The sequence below is a fragment of the Molothrus aeneus genome, chromosome 30 (genome assembly GCF_037042795.1).
Source record: "Molothrus aeneus isolate 106 chromosome 30, BPBGC_Maene_1.0, whole genome shotgun sequence".
In the NCBI taxonomy this organism is placed as follows: Eukaryota; Metazoa; Chordata; class Aves; order Passeriformes; family Icteridae; genus Molothrus; species Molothrus aeneus.
In genome coordinates, this window is record NC_089675.1 from 2,866,527 (window position 1) to 2,881,082 (window position 14,556).

General features: G+C 60.9%; 2 protein-coding genes across 2 annotated transcripts; one reads left to right on the forward strand and one right to left on the reverse strand.

The window, feature by feature from the left end:
• Positions 1 to 3,463: 3,463 nt before the first annotated feature.
• Positions 3,464 to 9,743, reverse strand: BIN2 (bridging integrator 2). Its single transcript, XM_066567673.1, has 11 exons — positions 9,652 to 9,743; positions 8,205 to 8,285; positions 8,037 to 8,091; positions 6,922 to 7,016; positions 6,734 to 6,829; positions 6,547 to 6,654; positions 6,375 to 6,460; positions 5,493 to 5,568; positions 5,164 to 5,246; positions 3,919 to 4,912; positions 3,464 to 3,619 (listed from the first exon to the last, which is right to left on the reverse strand). Exons 1-11 carry the CDS (start codon positions 9,727 to 9,729, stop codon positions 3,512 to 3,514), a joined length of 1,860 nt encoding a protein of 619 aa, XP_066423770.1. The 5' UTR covers positions 9,730 to 9,743; the 3' UTR covers positions 3,464 to 3,511.
• A 1,361-nt stretch (positions 9,744 to 11,104) lies between these two features.
• On the forward strand, positions 11,105 to 13,049 carry LOC136567890 (chymotrypsin-like elastase family member 1). The gene is made up of 8 exons (XM_066567683.1): positions 11,105 to 11,208; positions 11,302 to 11,384; positions 11,479 to 11,579; positions 11,835 to 11,960; positions 12,045 to 12,181; positions 12,448 to 12,593; positions 12,674 to 12,823; positions 12,948 to 13,049. The coding sequence occupies exons 1-8, from the start codon at positions 11,166 to 11,168 to the stop codon at positions 12,963 to 12,965; spliced, it is 804 nt and encodes a 267-aa protein (XP_066423780.1). The 5' UTR covers positions 11,105 to 11,165; the 3' UTR covers positions 12,966 to 13,049.
• The last annotated feature ends 1,507 nt before the right edge of the window (positions 13,050 to 14,556 follow it).

The following is a 14,556-nucleotide window of genomic DNA, read 5'->3' on the forward strand; positions in this document are numbered from 1 at the left end:
TCGGCATTTCTGGCAGTGCCGAGGGTTCCGGATCCAGCCCGGAAAGGGGGGGCTGGAGCGGCAGTGAATCATTCCCATCCCGATGCATTTCAATGTGTTCTTAAAGCCGGCTTGTGAAAAACCCTCATCTTCCTCATTCCTGCGCTCCGGCCGAGCGGCTCCAGAGCCGTTCCCAAGGGAAACCCTGCCCCGCTCGGCTGCTGCGATCCCAAAAACTCCTTCCAGGAGCGCCGGGGATGCAGCCGCCCATTCCCATCCCCATTCCCGTTCTCCATGCCTGGAGGACAGGAGGAACAAACCGTCCCTACAGACTTTAGGGCTGCTCAGCAGGGCCTTTACAGCCCCCCCATTCCCATCCCCATTCCCAGTGCCTGGAGGACAGGAGGAACAAACAGTCCCTACGGATTTTTAGGGGTGCTTGGCAGGGCCTTTACAGCCCCTCCATTCCCATCCCTATCCTCATTTCCATTCCCATTCCCAGTGCCTGGAGGACAGGAGGAACAAACTTTCCCTACAGATTTTTAGGGGTGCTTGGCAGCACTTTTACAGCCCCCCCCCATTCCCATCCCCATTCCTGTTCTTGGTGCCTGGAGGACGAGAGGAACAAACCGTCCCTACAGATTTTTAGGGCTGCTCAGCGGGGCCTTTACAGCTCCCCCATTCCCATTCCCATCCCCATTCCCGTTCTCGATGCCTGGAGAACAAGAGGAATAAACCGTCCCTATAGATTTTTAGGGCTGCTCAGCAGGGCCTTTACAGCCCCCCCATTCCCATCCCCATTCCCAGTGCCTGGAGGACGAGAGGAGCAAACCGTCCCTACAGATTTTTAGGGGTGCTTGGGAGCACTTTTACAGCCCCTCCATTCCCATCCCTATCCCCATTCCCATTCCCGTTCTCAGTGCCTGGAGAACAAGAGGAACAAACCGTCCCTACAGATTTTTAGGGGTGTTTGGGAGCACCTTTACAGCCCCCCTATCCCCATTCCCACTCCTGTTCCCAGTGCCTGGAGGACAGGAGGAGCAAACCAACCCTACAATGATTTTTTAGGGGTGCTTGGGAGCACTTTTACAGCCCCCCTATCCCCATCCCCATTCCCATTCTCGGTGCCTGGAGGACAGGAGGAGCAAACCATCCCTACAGATTTTTAGGGCTGCTCAGCAGGGCCTTTACAGCCCCCCCATTCCCATCCCCATTCCCAGTGCCTGGAGGACAGGAGGAACAAACTGTCCCTACAGATTTTTAGGGGTGCTTGGGAGCGCCTTTACAGCCCCTCCATTCCCATTCCCACTCCTGTTCCCAGTGCCTGGAGGACAGGAGGAGCAAACCAACCCTACAATGATTTTTTAGGGGTGCTTGGGAGCACTTTTACAGCCCCCCTATCCCCATCCCCATCCCCATTCCCATTCTCGGTGCCTGGAGGACGAGAGGAGCAAACCAACCCTACAGATTTTTAGGGGTGCCTGGCAGGGCCTTTACAGCCCCCTCATTCCCATCCCTATCCCCATTTCCATTCCCATTCCCAGTGCCTGGAGGACAGGAGGAACAAACTGTCCCTACAGATTTTTAGGGCTGCTCAGCAGGGCCTTTACAGCCCCCCCATTCCCATCCCCATTCCCAGTGCCTGGAGGACAGGAGGAACAAACTGTCCCTACAGATTTTTAGGGGTGCTTGGGAGCGCCTTTACAGCCCCTCCATTCCCATCCCTATCCCCATTCCCATTCCCGTTCTCAGTGCCTGGAGGACAGGAGGAACAAACTGTCCCTACAGATTTTTAGGGGTGCTTGGCAGCACCTTTACAGCCCCCCTATCCCCATTCCCACTCCTGTTCCCAGTGCCTGGAGGACAGGAGGAGCAAACCAACCCTACAATGATTTTTTAGGGGTGCTTGGGAGCACTTTTACAGCCCCCCTATCCCCATCCCCATTCCCATTCTCGGTGCCTGGAGCACAGGAGGAACAAACCATCCCTACAGATTTTTAGGGGTGCTTGGGAGCGCCTTTACAGCCCCTCCATTCCCATCCCTATCCCCATTCCCATTCCCGTTCCCAGTGCCTGGAGGACAGGAGGAACAAACTTTCCCTACAGATTTTTAGGGGTGCTTGGCAGCACTTTTACAGCCCCCCCCCATTCCCATCCCCATTCCTGTTCTTGGTGCCTGGAGGACGAGAGGAACAAACAGTCCCTACAGATTTTTAGGGGTTCTTGGCAGGGCCTTTACAGCTCCCCTATCCCCATTCCCATTCCTGTTCCCAGTGCCTGGAGGACAGGAGGAGCAAACCAACCCTACAACGATTTTTTAGGGGTGCTTGGGAGCACCTTTACAGCCCCCCTATCCCCATTCCCATTCCTGTTCCCAGTGCCTGGAGAACAAGAGGAACAAACCGTCCCTATAGATTTTTAGGGGTGCTTGGGAGCACCTTTACAGCCCCCCCATTCCCATCCCCATTCCCAGTGCCTGGAGGACAGGAGGAACAAACAGTCCCTACAGATTTTTAGGGCTGCTCGGCAGCGCCTTTCCAGCCCCTCCGTTCCCACTCCCGGCGGATGGAGGATGGGATCACCAAACCATCCCCCCCGGCTTCTTTTGGGGTGCTCCTCAGCCCCTTTACAGCCGCCCCGTCCCCTCCCCAGCGGGTGGAGGCCGGGATTTGCTGCTCGCCCTCGTTTCTTGTCCCTCACTTTGGGATGATCCCCTGGGACGGGCACTTTGCTCCCCCTGTTTCCCCCTCAGCTTTCCTGCCGGATTTCCTGCTTTCAGCCTCTCCCTGTGGCAGGATCCGGCCTTTTCCTCCCCTCCCACCCCAAATCCAACTGGAAAACGCCCGGCCGAGCCCCGACATTGCGGCTTCACCCCGGACCGGCCGCACACCCCGTCCCTCACTGCAGGGCTGCGGTGCCGCCCTGGCCGGATCCCTGTGCCTGGGATTTGCCCCCTGAAGCCCCCCAGGGGTCGGGGATTTCGGGGGGAGGGACATCCCGGGATCCAGGTCCCTCTCCTGCAGCTCTTACCTGCCGGCACCATGTGCGGCTCCAGGTGAAGGCGTTGCCCAGGTGAAGGCGTTGCCCTTTTCCTACCTCACCTTTCCAGTTCGGCTGGAATGAGGATCAACCCCCCCAGGATCCCTCCCCCGTTTAACCCTTCGCTGGCTGCGGGACAAACCCATCATCCCGGAGATTGGGGGAATTCTGGATCACGGGAGGGGAAAATTGGGGTGTTTTGGGGGGTTTTTGGCATCACAGCGCATTTTCCGGGAGCTGGTGGAACAGGCTCGACGCCTTTTCCCCGAGTCACGGGTGTTGGAGCAGGGCAGGGAGTGACAACCCCCAGCCTCCCCGCCCTACACTCCTCAGCCACCCCAAATCCGCCGGTGGGATCCCCCCGGACCCCTCCGCAATCCCAGATGGAGCTTTGGAATTTTTCCACCTTTTCCATCTTTATTTCGGACGGGGTGGGGGCTGGGAAATACTTTCTGGGGAATGAATTTGGGGAAGAAGCCGCATTTCCCTGGGATCAGAGGGCGCTGAGGAACTCGGGGGGATCCTGGGGGTGGTCTGCAGCACCTGAGGGGTCCCGGCTCGTGTCCTGGCTCGTGTCCTGCTCCGGTGTCCCGGAACAGCCCTGGGAGAGACACAGGGGTGACACTGGCACCTCGTGGTTCGGTTGAATCCCACCCAAAAGGGACCGAGCCCCCCGCCCGTGGCACCCGCCTGGGTTGGGTGTCCAGGGGGGCTCCGGCCGTGCCCGGAGCCAGGGGAGGGGCAGGTCCGGCCCCACCCCACCAGGGTGTCCCGGGGGCTGGCTTTGTCCCCAGGGCCAGCCCCGTGTCCCCACATCCCTCCCGGGTGTCCCCAGCCCGGAATCCCCCCTCGCTCCCACCCCGGCGTCCCCCAGAACTTTCCCACCTGAGTTTTGCGCACCTCTGGCTCGACATCCGCCGCCTCCGCGCTGTCCCCGGTGTCCCCGCGCTGTCCCCGCTCACCGCCGAGCTGGCACGGCTCCCGGGGAGTGGCCGCGGGGCTGGGGGCACGGCAGGGGACAGCTGCGGTGGGGGACGGCGACACCGCGGGCCGCGCCCGACCCTCGGCGCTGGTGGCCGTGCTGTCCCCTGCCGTGCCCGCGGCTGTCCCCGGCGCTGCTGACAAGGTGCCAGCGGCCTGGGCGATGGCCTCGGATAAAATCAGTGACGCCAGCGAGGTGGCGATGCCCTCGGGGCCCCCCCGCGCCCCGCTGTCACCCCCCGGCTCCGCGGCTGTCGCCGACGGCTCCTGACCAGGGGACAGAGAGTCGGGGTCGGAGATGGGCTCCGGGGGCTCCTCGCTGGACACCGACCCTGTCACCGCTGTCGCCTGCTCCGGGGGCTCCTCGCTGGACACCGACCCTGTCACCGCTGTCGCCTGCTCCGGGGGCTCCTCGATGGACACCGACCCTGTCACTGATGTCGCCTGCTCCGGGGGCTCCTCGCTGGACACCGACCCTGTCGCCGATGTCGCCTGCTCCGGGGGCTCCTCGATGGACACCGACCCTGTCACCGCTGTCGCCTGCTCCGGGGGCTCCTCGATGGACCCCGACCTTGTCACCGCTGTCGCCTGCTCCGGGGGCTCCTCGCTGGACACCGACCCTGTCACCGCTGTCGCCTGCTCCGGGGGCTCGCTGTCGCGGCCGGGGCCGGGCTCCGCGCTCTCCTCGCTGGACACCGAGGCCAGGGAGCCCCCGCTGGCGGGCGAAGCCGGGGGGGCCCCGGGGGACACAGCCCCCAGCTCGGCGGGGGTGGCGGTGTCGGTGTCGGTGGCGGCGCTGCCCCCGCCGGGGGACCCCGGTGTCACCTCCGCGTCCAGCACGGGGGCCTTGTCCGGGCAGGGGACCATGGCCGGGGGGCTCACGGGCGCCGAGATGACCAGAGAGCGGCGATTGCTGGAGGGGGATAGAAGGGTTCAGCTTGGGGCTCCTCCTTGGGGTGTCACCATCCCAGCTTGCGGGGGGCCCTTCCCCAGCCAGCAGGACCCCGATAATTCCCCAGGCCCACAAGAAGCACCTTCAGCCCATCTTTGGCAGACGCCCGCCCACCCCAGGACTGTGGGACCGGAGCCTCCATCACATTTGTGGGGCTGGGGGGCAAAATGTCCCCTCAAGCTCCGCTGTCCCCTCATCTCCCCGGGTGTTACCTGGGGACACCTTTGATGATGAACACCTTGCTCGAGTGCTGCTTCTCCAGTTTGCTCATCACCTCGTACAGGTCCCGGTTGAGCTGGGGAGGGGGGACACAGAAACACTTCAGGGGGCCCCCCAGATGCCCCCCATCATCCGGGGGCTCAGCAGGGCCCCCAACACCTGGGGACACCCCAAACACCCTCGGGCTGCTCTGAATGAATGAAATGAAGAGCAAGGACTCTGGGGAACAGCACCGGCATGGACACCTGGGACACCTGGGGACACCTGGGGACACCTGAGGATGCCGGGGGGCGGGTGAGGTGTTTTGGGGTGCCGTCCCCACCTTGCTCATCTCCTTGTAGAAGACGTCACGGAGGTTGGAGATGTTCTGGAAAACGGTGACGTAACAGGCGAGGCGGCTGCGGGGGACAGGGAGGGGTCTGGGCGTGCCCCACGATGTCCCACCGAGGGGACACCGGAGGGGTCGGGGGTGCTCAGCCACCTCCCACCCGTCCCTCCCCCTGAGTCCCCAACTCCGTGGGCCCCTCACGGAACGGGAATGTCCCCTCAGGGCCACCCCATGGGTGCCGCAGAGCTGCCACCCCCCACTGTCACAGGGCCCCGTGGCCGATGTCCCCCCAGGACCCCCGATGTGTCCCCAGGGTGGACCTTGAGGAGAGACCCACGCAAGTCCTTCCCTGCATGGGGGGACCTCACCCACATGATGGCACCCATGCCCAGCCCGTGTCCCCCAGCCCTGCCATGTCCCCCGACCCCACAATGTCCCCCCAGCCCTGCCATGTCCCCCGACCCCACAATGTTCCCCTGTCCCTGCTGTGTCCCCCAGCCCCACGATGTCCCCCCAGCCCTGCCATGTCCCCCAGCACCACGATGTCCCCCCAGCCCTGCCATGTCCCCCAGCACCACGATGTCCCTGGTCCCACGATGTCCCCGGTCCCACGATGTCCCCCCACCCCTGCCATGTCCCCCTGCTCCTGCCGTGTCCCCCAGCCCCACGATGTCCTCAGCCCCACGATGTCCCCCACCCCCTGGTCTGTGATGTTCCCAAGCCCTTGTGGTGTCCCCCAGCCCCATGATATCCCCACCCTGACACCCCCCACGGTGACCTCCATCCCCGTGATGTCCCCAAATCTCTGCAGTGTCCCCCAGCCCCCCGCACGTCCCCGAGCCCCCGCGGTGTCCCCAGGCCTGTGACAGCCCGTACCTGCCGTACAGGACCGGCAGCTCCTCCCGCAGGTCCCTGTTCAGCTCCTCGAACACCGCCTGGGCTCTATTGAACTCCTCCTCGGCCTGCCGGGAGGGACGGGGGGGTCGCGGCTTTGTCCCCACGGCCGAGGCACTGTCCCCACACGGGGGCTGTGCTGGGGAGTCCCAACCTTGGCGATTTTGGCCTCGTCCTTTTTCTTGGCGCTCTGAAGAGCCTCCAGGTGGTGCCGGGCGCTGTCGTAGTCCACGAGCTTTCGGCCCCGCTTGGCGATGCGCTCCTGGGGTGGGGGACAGGTGAGCCAGGACCCCCCCGTGCTCCCCCTGTCCCCAACCCCGCCCGACCGCCCAGGGAGGCACCTTAAAGTCCCCGAACTGAGCCAGGTAATTCTCCATGAGCCGCAGGGCTTGGTCGGCCAACTTCGCCTCGTAGTCCTCCCACAGGAGGTCATTGCTCTGGGGGGACAGGGACAGGGACAGCAGTGACAGCCGGGACCCTCCAACCCCCCCAGGCTTCAAGGGGACCCTTGGGGACACCCGGGGCTCACTTCAGCGATGGCGCGGAGCTCCTCGTGCCCGTCCCACTCAGGGCTGTAAATCTCCTGCAGCGTCTCGGCCACTCTGCGGGAGCTCTCGTGCATCACTGCGGGCACAGACACCCGGCACGATCGTTATCATTGTCATGATCATTATCACTATCATTATTATTATCATTGTCATTGTCATAATTATAATAATCATTATCGTTATTATTATCATTATAATTATCATTGTCATTATTATTATAGCTATCATTATCATTCTCACTATCACTATCATGATCAGGATCAGTTATCATTGTCATTATCATTATCACTATCACTATCACGATCACGATCATTATCATTGTCATTATCATTTATTCCTGATCGTTATTAATTTATTCACTGCTGTCTGTTGTTGTTTATTAGCCCAGGTGTGTTATTTAAAATTATTTATTGTCTCTATTATCCCATATGTATATACAATATATAACATATGTATTATCTGTTTTTCTATTTAATATCTTGTACATAATATATATCTCATATATATTCATTATCTATTATCCCACATACAGTTTTTATTATTATTATTTTATTAATAGTATTACCGATATTAATTATTATATTATATTATGTTATATTATATTATCATTTAATATTATTGATATTAAACCTATATATTATTACTAATAATATCATTATTTTATCTTTAATATCTTTTTAATAGCTATTACTTATATATCTTCATTATCTCTCTATTATTTTTATCTCTCTATTATCTCTCTATTATTTTATCTCTTTATTATCTCATATGCATTTAATAAATAATGAGATATAAAAATATATATTGCATATGTCATATGTGTAAGACATATATATTTCATCTATATTATATTATCTATTATCCCACGTATAGTATTTTATTAACTATTTTCTCTTTATTATCCATTCATAGTTTACAATCTATTTATTCTCAGTATTTATTTTTATTTATTCTTTCTTTTGATTTGATACTGATTTTTAATGCTCAATCTATTTATTGTAGCATGATTTATTTCCTCTGCTATTCCTGATTTATTATCCCGGCTCCGCCCCGAGTCCCTCCCTGTTCCCGGGGCCATCCCGGATGGGTTCCTCACCTCTCACGGCTCCCACGAACCCCTTGAGCTCCTTGTAGAGTTTGTGACCCTCGTTCTGCAAAACACGGCGGCGAGGGGGGAGGTCAGGGCTGTCCGCGGGGACAGGGACCCCCGGGGGTGTCCCCAATGTCCCCGGTGTCCCCGGTGTCCCCAATGTCCCCCTGTCACCTGCTGCAGCTGGAAGTTGTAGGCGCTCTGCTCAAACTGCTCATCTTTGGTTTCCACCGTTTTGCCCAATTTTTGCAAAACCTGTGATGGAGAGAGAGGGGAAGAGGCCCCCACCACACCCCAAAGGCACCGGGCTGCGCCCCCCGGGCCCCCCAAAACCCCCCTGAGGAGCTGCCGAGGAGCCAGCGGGGCAGGATTGATGTGGAAATGCAAAATTTCACTGCATCCCTCTGTGCTTTTCTTTCTTTCAGGAAAACGGTGAATTTTTGGGTGCCAATCTACCTCCCACCCTAAACCCTGTGGGTGCAGCCCTGTGCAGCCCAAAACACCCCAAGCCCCGGCTGTGGGACACAGGGGATACCATGAGGAGGATGAGGAGGCTGAAGCAGAGCTGAGAGGCTGCTCTGGGTGGGAGAGATTTGGGGTGTCCAGGCTGAATCTCCTGGGAAGAGGCTGAGTCTGGACTGGGGCAGCTTTGGGGTGCCCAGGAAGAGACTGAGCTCCCCTGGGAAGAGGCTGGGGCCAGGCATGAAGGGGTTTTGGGGTGCCCAGGAAGAGGGTGACCCTCTGGAAAATGACTGAAGCCAGATGAGGAGAAATTCGAGGTGTCCAGGAAGAGGCTGAACCCCCCAGGAAGAGCCTGGGCCAGGCAGGAGGGACTTTTTGGGTGCCCACAAACAGCTTGAACCCCACAGGAAGGGGCCAGGGCTGGGAGCAGTGAGCTTTGGAGTGTCCAGGAAGAGGCTGGGGCTGGGTCAGAGGGAGATTTGGGATGTCCAGGAAGAGATTGGGCCCCCTGGGAAGAGGCCAGGACCGGCTGGGAGGGAGATTTGCAGCGTGCAGGAAGCAGCCAGAGCCTGGCCTGGGATGATTGAGCCGTGGGAAAGCCAAATTTAGCACCGAGCCCAAGCCAGGAAACCCGGGAGGGTGAGGGTTTGAAAGGGGTCCTTGTGTCACCCCAAAAGGGGAGTCACAGCTACTTTTAGGGGAGAGGAAAGGAAAGAGGCTCCCCCAAAGCAGTGAGAATCGCCCCGCTCGTGCCGTTTCCGCAGCCCTTCCCCCTCGTTTCCTGTGGGCCCCTGCTGATCTCACCAAGGCTCCTGGGACCCCCGGCCACGCTGGGTCCTGCTGGGCACCCCCAGTGCCAGCCAGCCCAGGCACCCCGTGCCACCACCCCGCAGCCCCCCCATAACCCCCACAAAGGTGTTTTGGGTGGAGAACCCCCCACCACTGGAGAAGCCAAAGTGTCTTGGGGAGCTTTGGGAGATGCCATTCCCCAAACCCTTGGAGCAGCAATGACATTGACCCAGAAACCCCCAAATTCTCACCCTGTGAGCACCCAGAGGTGCTGAGCTGTGCCATTTGGGCCACCCCGGGAGCGCTGAGGGGGGAGAGAAGGACAAACCCGGTCACAGGTGGGGTGTGGGGGTGGGTGGCACCTCCGTACCTTCTCCTGGGCGCGGCTGAAGCGCTTCTGGACCTGCCTGGCGAAGAGCCCGGCGCTGCCACTCCTGCCCTCGGCCATGGCCCCAGCACGGCCCCGGCGCGGCCCCGCAGCAGCCGTTGGAGGCTTCTGAGGGAGGAAGTTGGAGGCGAGGCCAGGCAGCATCCGCTGCGCGCCCCGGAACCCCCAAACCCCAAAAAGGCTCTCCTGGAACCCGGCCAGGCCACAGGGCTGGGGGGCCATGGAGGATCCAGCTGGCAGGGACACACAAAGGATCATGGAGGCAGCTCCTGGCCCCGTGCAGGACAACTCCTAATGGTCACTGATGGCAAAACCCCAAAGTTCAAGGCTGTCAAAAGGTCCCTGACCTCTCGGGTTGTGGAATCACCAGAGGTGGAAGGGACACACAAGGATGATAAAGGAAAACTGTTGGTTCTGAAAGGACAACCCCAAAGATCCCCAAAATCCAGGAGTGTTGTCCAGGTGCTCCCGGATGTCCAGACCCGTGGATGCATGGATATTCTGAGGTGGAAAAGACCCTCTGGGAAGAAGGAAGTGTTGAATATCTGGAGTTGGATAGGACACAAGTTTGTGTCTAACACAGGACGATACCAAAAATCTCAGTAATCCACAAATCCCACTTTTTTAGCCCAAAAATGAGTGTACAGCCCTTTGTGCCACAGCTGGGTGATCAGCTTTGCCTTGGGGTGTCCCTGTGTGGGGCGGAGCCGTTGCCGCTGTCCCTCACTCTGTGCCCTTGGTGCTGATAGAACAAACATGGGATTACTTGGGAATTGTGTTCCTGGGAAGTTTCGTGTTTTCCTTGGAAATAAATGCAGAACTGCAGCAGGTGCTTTTTATTCCCAACACTTTTTTGGACCTGGTTGACCCCATGAGCCTCGTGATGCCAAATGCCGAGGCCTGTGCCTCAAGGGCCAATGGTCCTCACCAAAACAATCTCCATTTGGAGTTCAAGGGGTAAAACATGGCAGAGTTTTGGCCAAAATCCCAGGGTTTATTTCAAACCTATCTCTGCTTCCTCCTGCCCCAGCCTCAGGCCCCAGGGAGCCCAGGCCCTGCTCCAGCGCTGGCTGTGCCGGGGGCTTGGGGAGGGGCTGACGGTCGCGCCCCGTTTGTGCCTCGATTTCCCCATCCCGGTGCCGATGTGGCTCCATCCAGGGGTTGGATCGAGCCCCTGGGCGCGCCATGGCACGAACCGAGGCCGGGCAGCGCTGCAGCCAAGGCCTCCTGGGGCTGAGAGCGGGAGCCAGCGGTGACGCGGCTCGGGGACACGGGCACAGGAGGCGGCAGCGCAGGGCAGCGTCTCCCTGGGCTGCAGCGCCGAGGGGGGCTCGGGGTGTCCCTGGGCTGCCTGGGGACCGAGTGTTCTTTGGCACAGGGGCCAAGGCCGCTCGGCGGGGCCGCGGCACCTGCTGCCCTTCCCGCGCCGCCTCCCGCCGCCCCGTTAAAGCGCCCGCGGGGCCGGCGCTCGGTCCCACCGCGGACAGCGCTCCACCATGATGCTGCAGCTCGTGCTCCTCGCCGCGCTCGCCCTGTGCGGTGAGTCCCGCCCGGAGCCTTGGGCCTCGGCACCCCCGAAAGCCCCCTGGAGCAAGCCCGGGGGGACTCACGCCCACGTGCCTCTGTCCCCAGGGCGCTGCTCCGAGCTGGATCTCGATGGCATGCAGCGGGTGGTCGGCGGCAGCGAGGCGCGCTCGCACTCCTGGCCCTCCCAGGTGCGTCCTGCCCGCGTCCCACGGCCGGGCCCGGGGCTCTGCCCGCGCCGCGACCCCGCGCTCAGCCCCGGGCCGTGTCTCGCCCCCTCCCCAGATCTCCCTGCAGTATTACTCCGGGGGAGGCTGGCACCACACCTGCGGGGGCTCCCTCATCCACAGGAACTGGGTGATGACCGCCGCCCACTGCGTCAACAAGTGAGCGCCTCGGGGACCCCTCCTTCCCCTCGCCAAACCTCCTTTCCCCACAAAACCCTTCCAAGCAGAAATTCTGGCTGCCTCAAGCCCCAGAGCAGCCGCCCTTGGAGCGCTTTTGGCCTCCTCCTTTTTGGCAGGGCCTCCGCAGCGCTTCTCCGGGAGCGCCCCGTTCCCGCTCGGAGCCTCCCGGAGCAGCTCCCGCTCGGGCTGCGCGGAGCCCGGCGCTGACGGAGCGTGTTTGCACCTTGCCGCCAGTAACCTGCAATACCGTGTGGTGGCCGGCGAGCACAACCTCAACATGAACGACGGCACCGAGCAGGTCTTCAGCGTCAGCAGGATCATCGTCCACCCCTACTACAACGCCAACAACGTGGCCGGAGGGTAACGCTGGCGGAACGGGCACTCGGGGGGAGCCCGGCCGGCGTTTGGGGGGTCCTTGTAACATCCTCTCCCTCCCGCCGGCAGCTACGACATCGCCCTGTTCCGCCTGAGCAGCTCCGCCACCCTGAACAGCGCCGTGCAGCTGGCGGTGCTGCCCCAGGAGGGCACCATCCTGCCCAACAACTACCCCTGCTACATCACGGGCTGGGGCCTGACCCGCAGTGAGTGACGGGCTGCCCCCGACCCCAATTGCCCCGGCACCGGCCACCGCCGGCAGCCGCGGCAGCGCCCGCAGCCCGGCACGGCCCCGGCAGGCTCCGCTCGGGGCTGCGCTGGGGGCTCGCAGGTGCCCAGCGCCGGCCGGGGCCGTGCCGAGCCTCGGGGGCACGGGCGGGGCCGGAGGGGCTGCGCGGGGGCCGCGGGCTCGGCTTTGGCCGGGCCGTTCCGGCGGCTCCGAGGCGGCGCTGACCCGCCCCGCTCCCCGCAGCCAACGGGCAGCTGTCCAGCGTCCTGCTCCAGGCCCAGCTGCCCGTCGTGGACTACCAGATCTGCTCCAGCGCGTCCTACTGGGGCTCCACCGTCAAGAACACCATGGTGTGCGCCGGCGGCGACGGCGTGCGCTCCGGCTGCCAGGTGCGCCCGCGGCTCCCGCGCTGCCCCCGCCGCCCCCGGCGCGCCCGCAGCCCCGGCTCACGCCGCTCCTCGCTCCGCAGGGCGATTCCGGCGGTCCCCTGCACTGCGCCGTCAACGGGCAGTACCAGGTGCACGGCGTCACCAGCTTCGTGTCCAGCCAGGGCTGCAACGTCCTCCGCAAACCCACCGTGTTCACCCGCGTCTCCGCCTACATCTCCTGGATCAACAGCGTAAGGCGGCCGGGCCGGGCCGGGCCGGGCCGGGCCGGGCTCAGCCCCGGCGCTCTCGGGGCACCGCTGCGCCCGCCCCGGCCCCGGCCCCGCGCGGCTCAGCCCGGCCCTTCCTCCCTTCCAGGTCATCGCCCAGAACTGAGCCCGGCGGGACAAGCGCTCGCTGCCCCCCGCCCATGGACATCCCCTCACTGCCCCGCGCCGCGCTCCGGGCTTCCCGCCCCCGAGCCGGCCTCAATAAAATCTCTCCTCCCGTCTCTGAGCCTCCGCGCTGCCTTTGCTCGCGTCCGCCCATCCTTCCTCCTCCGGCCCGCCATCCTCCTCCTCCCCCAGCTCCCGCACCGGCCCTTCCCCGCCTCCTCCTCTTCCTCGCTCCTCAGGGAAGAGCCCTGCGGAGCAGGAGCTGCCTCCGAGCTCTCGGGGCAGCCCCAGCCTCTGTGCGATGCTGGAAAAGGGGCAAACGCTGCAAAGCCCCTTCCTGGCCTCCAAGGCCATCGCTCCCTGGCATTGCGGGGGCACACGGAGCGTTCGGGGCAATCCCATCGGCATCTCCCCTGACTCTTGCTCTATTTCTCTTCCCCAAATTCCCTCCTTGGCCACGAGAGGTGTCCCAGGGAACAGGGACAGGACAGGAGGGAAGAGTCTCAAGCTGTGCCACGAGAGGCTCAGGTTGGACATCAGGAGGAATTTCTTCATGGTGTCTTGGTTTGAAAAGACGTGTCTGCTAAGGATGGCAAGGGCCTCCCTTGAAATGGAAAATGTAAACCGCTCCTTCTGAATTATTATAATTTTGAAATTAAGGGGCTCTCAGGCAAAGATTTGAGAATAGGAATAACAGTTCTTTATTAGGGAAAATTTTAAAAAAATTAAAAAGCAATAATAGAAACAACAATCAGAGTGAGAACATGCCCTGACCCCCTGTGTGTCAGGGGGGTGGCACAGCCCCATCCCATGGGGGCTCAGCCCTCCTGCAGTGCCAGCTGTGGTTCTGCTGGAGCAGGGATCCTGCACAAGGGGGGAGTTTTCCTCTGCAGCTCCAGGGCTGCTGGAGATGGGCCTGGGCTCCCTCTGGCAATGCAGGACAGCAGAAGCTGTTCCTCTGGGAATGCAGTGGGCAAAGGCTGCTGTGCTGTCCCAGGCTCAGATTGTACCCAGGTAGAAATGTTTGAAATCTCAGATTGTATCCAGGTAGGAATGCTTGGCTCCTCCCCTGGGCGGAGCATCTCCCCATGGGATGATGGAACTTTATCAGCCATGCAGGGACACTCATTGGCCCACGAACAGAAGATAATTAAAAATTTATGGCCCATGAACAGATAATAATTAATGCCCATTAACAGAAGATATCTCCTGGAGGGAGGATTGGTTGTGGCAGAGATAAAGAAAGCTGCCCAATGAACAGAAGAGACCTACCCCACCTCTAGAAGATGATAATAAAATACACATCCCCAGCCACATCTTGCCACCTAAGACACACAGACAGGGTGGTTGGCCATTGGAAGGGGCTGCCCAGGGAGGTTTGAGGTGCCCATCCCGGGAGATGTCCAAGGAAGGACTGGATGTGGCACTCAGGGCTCTGGGCCGGGGACAAGGTGGGGATTGGGCACAGCTTGGGCTCGATGATCTGGGAGGGCATTTCCCACCGCACACTTGGACTGTGAGGGGATAAACCTGAGGGTTCCTCCTCAGAGGCACCAGCTGGGGCTGGGCTGGGGCTGGGCCGGTGTCACTGC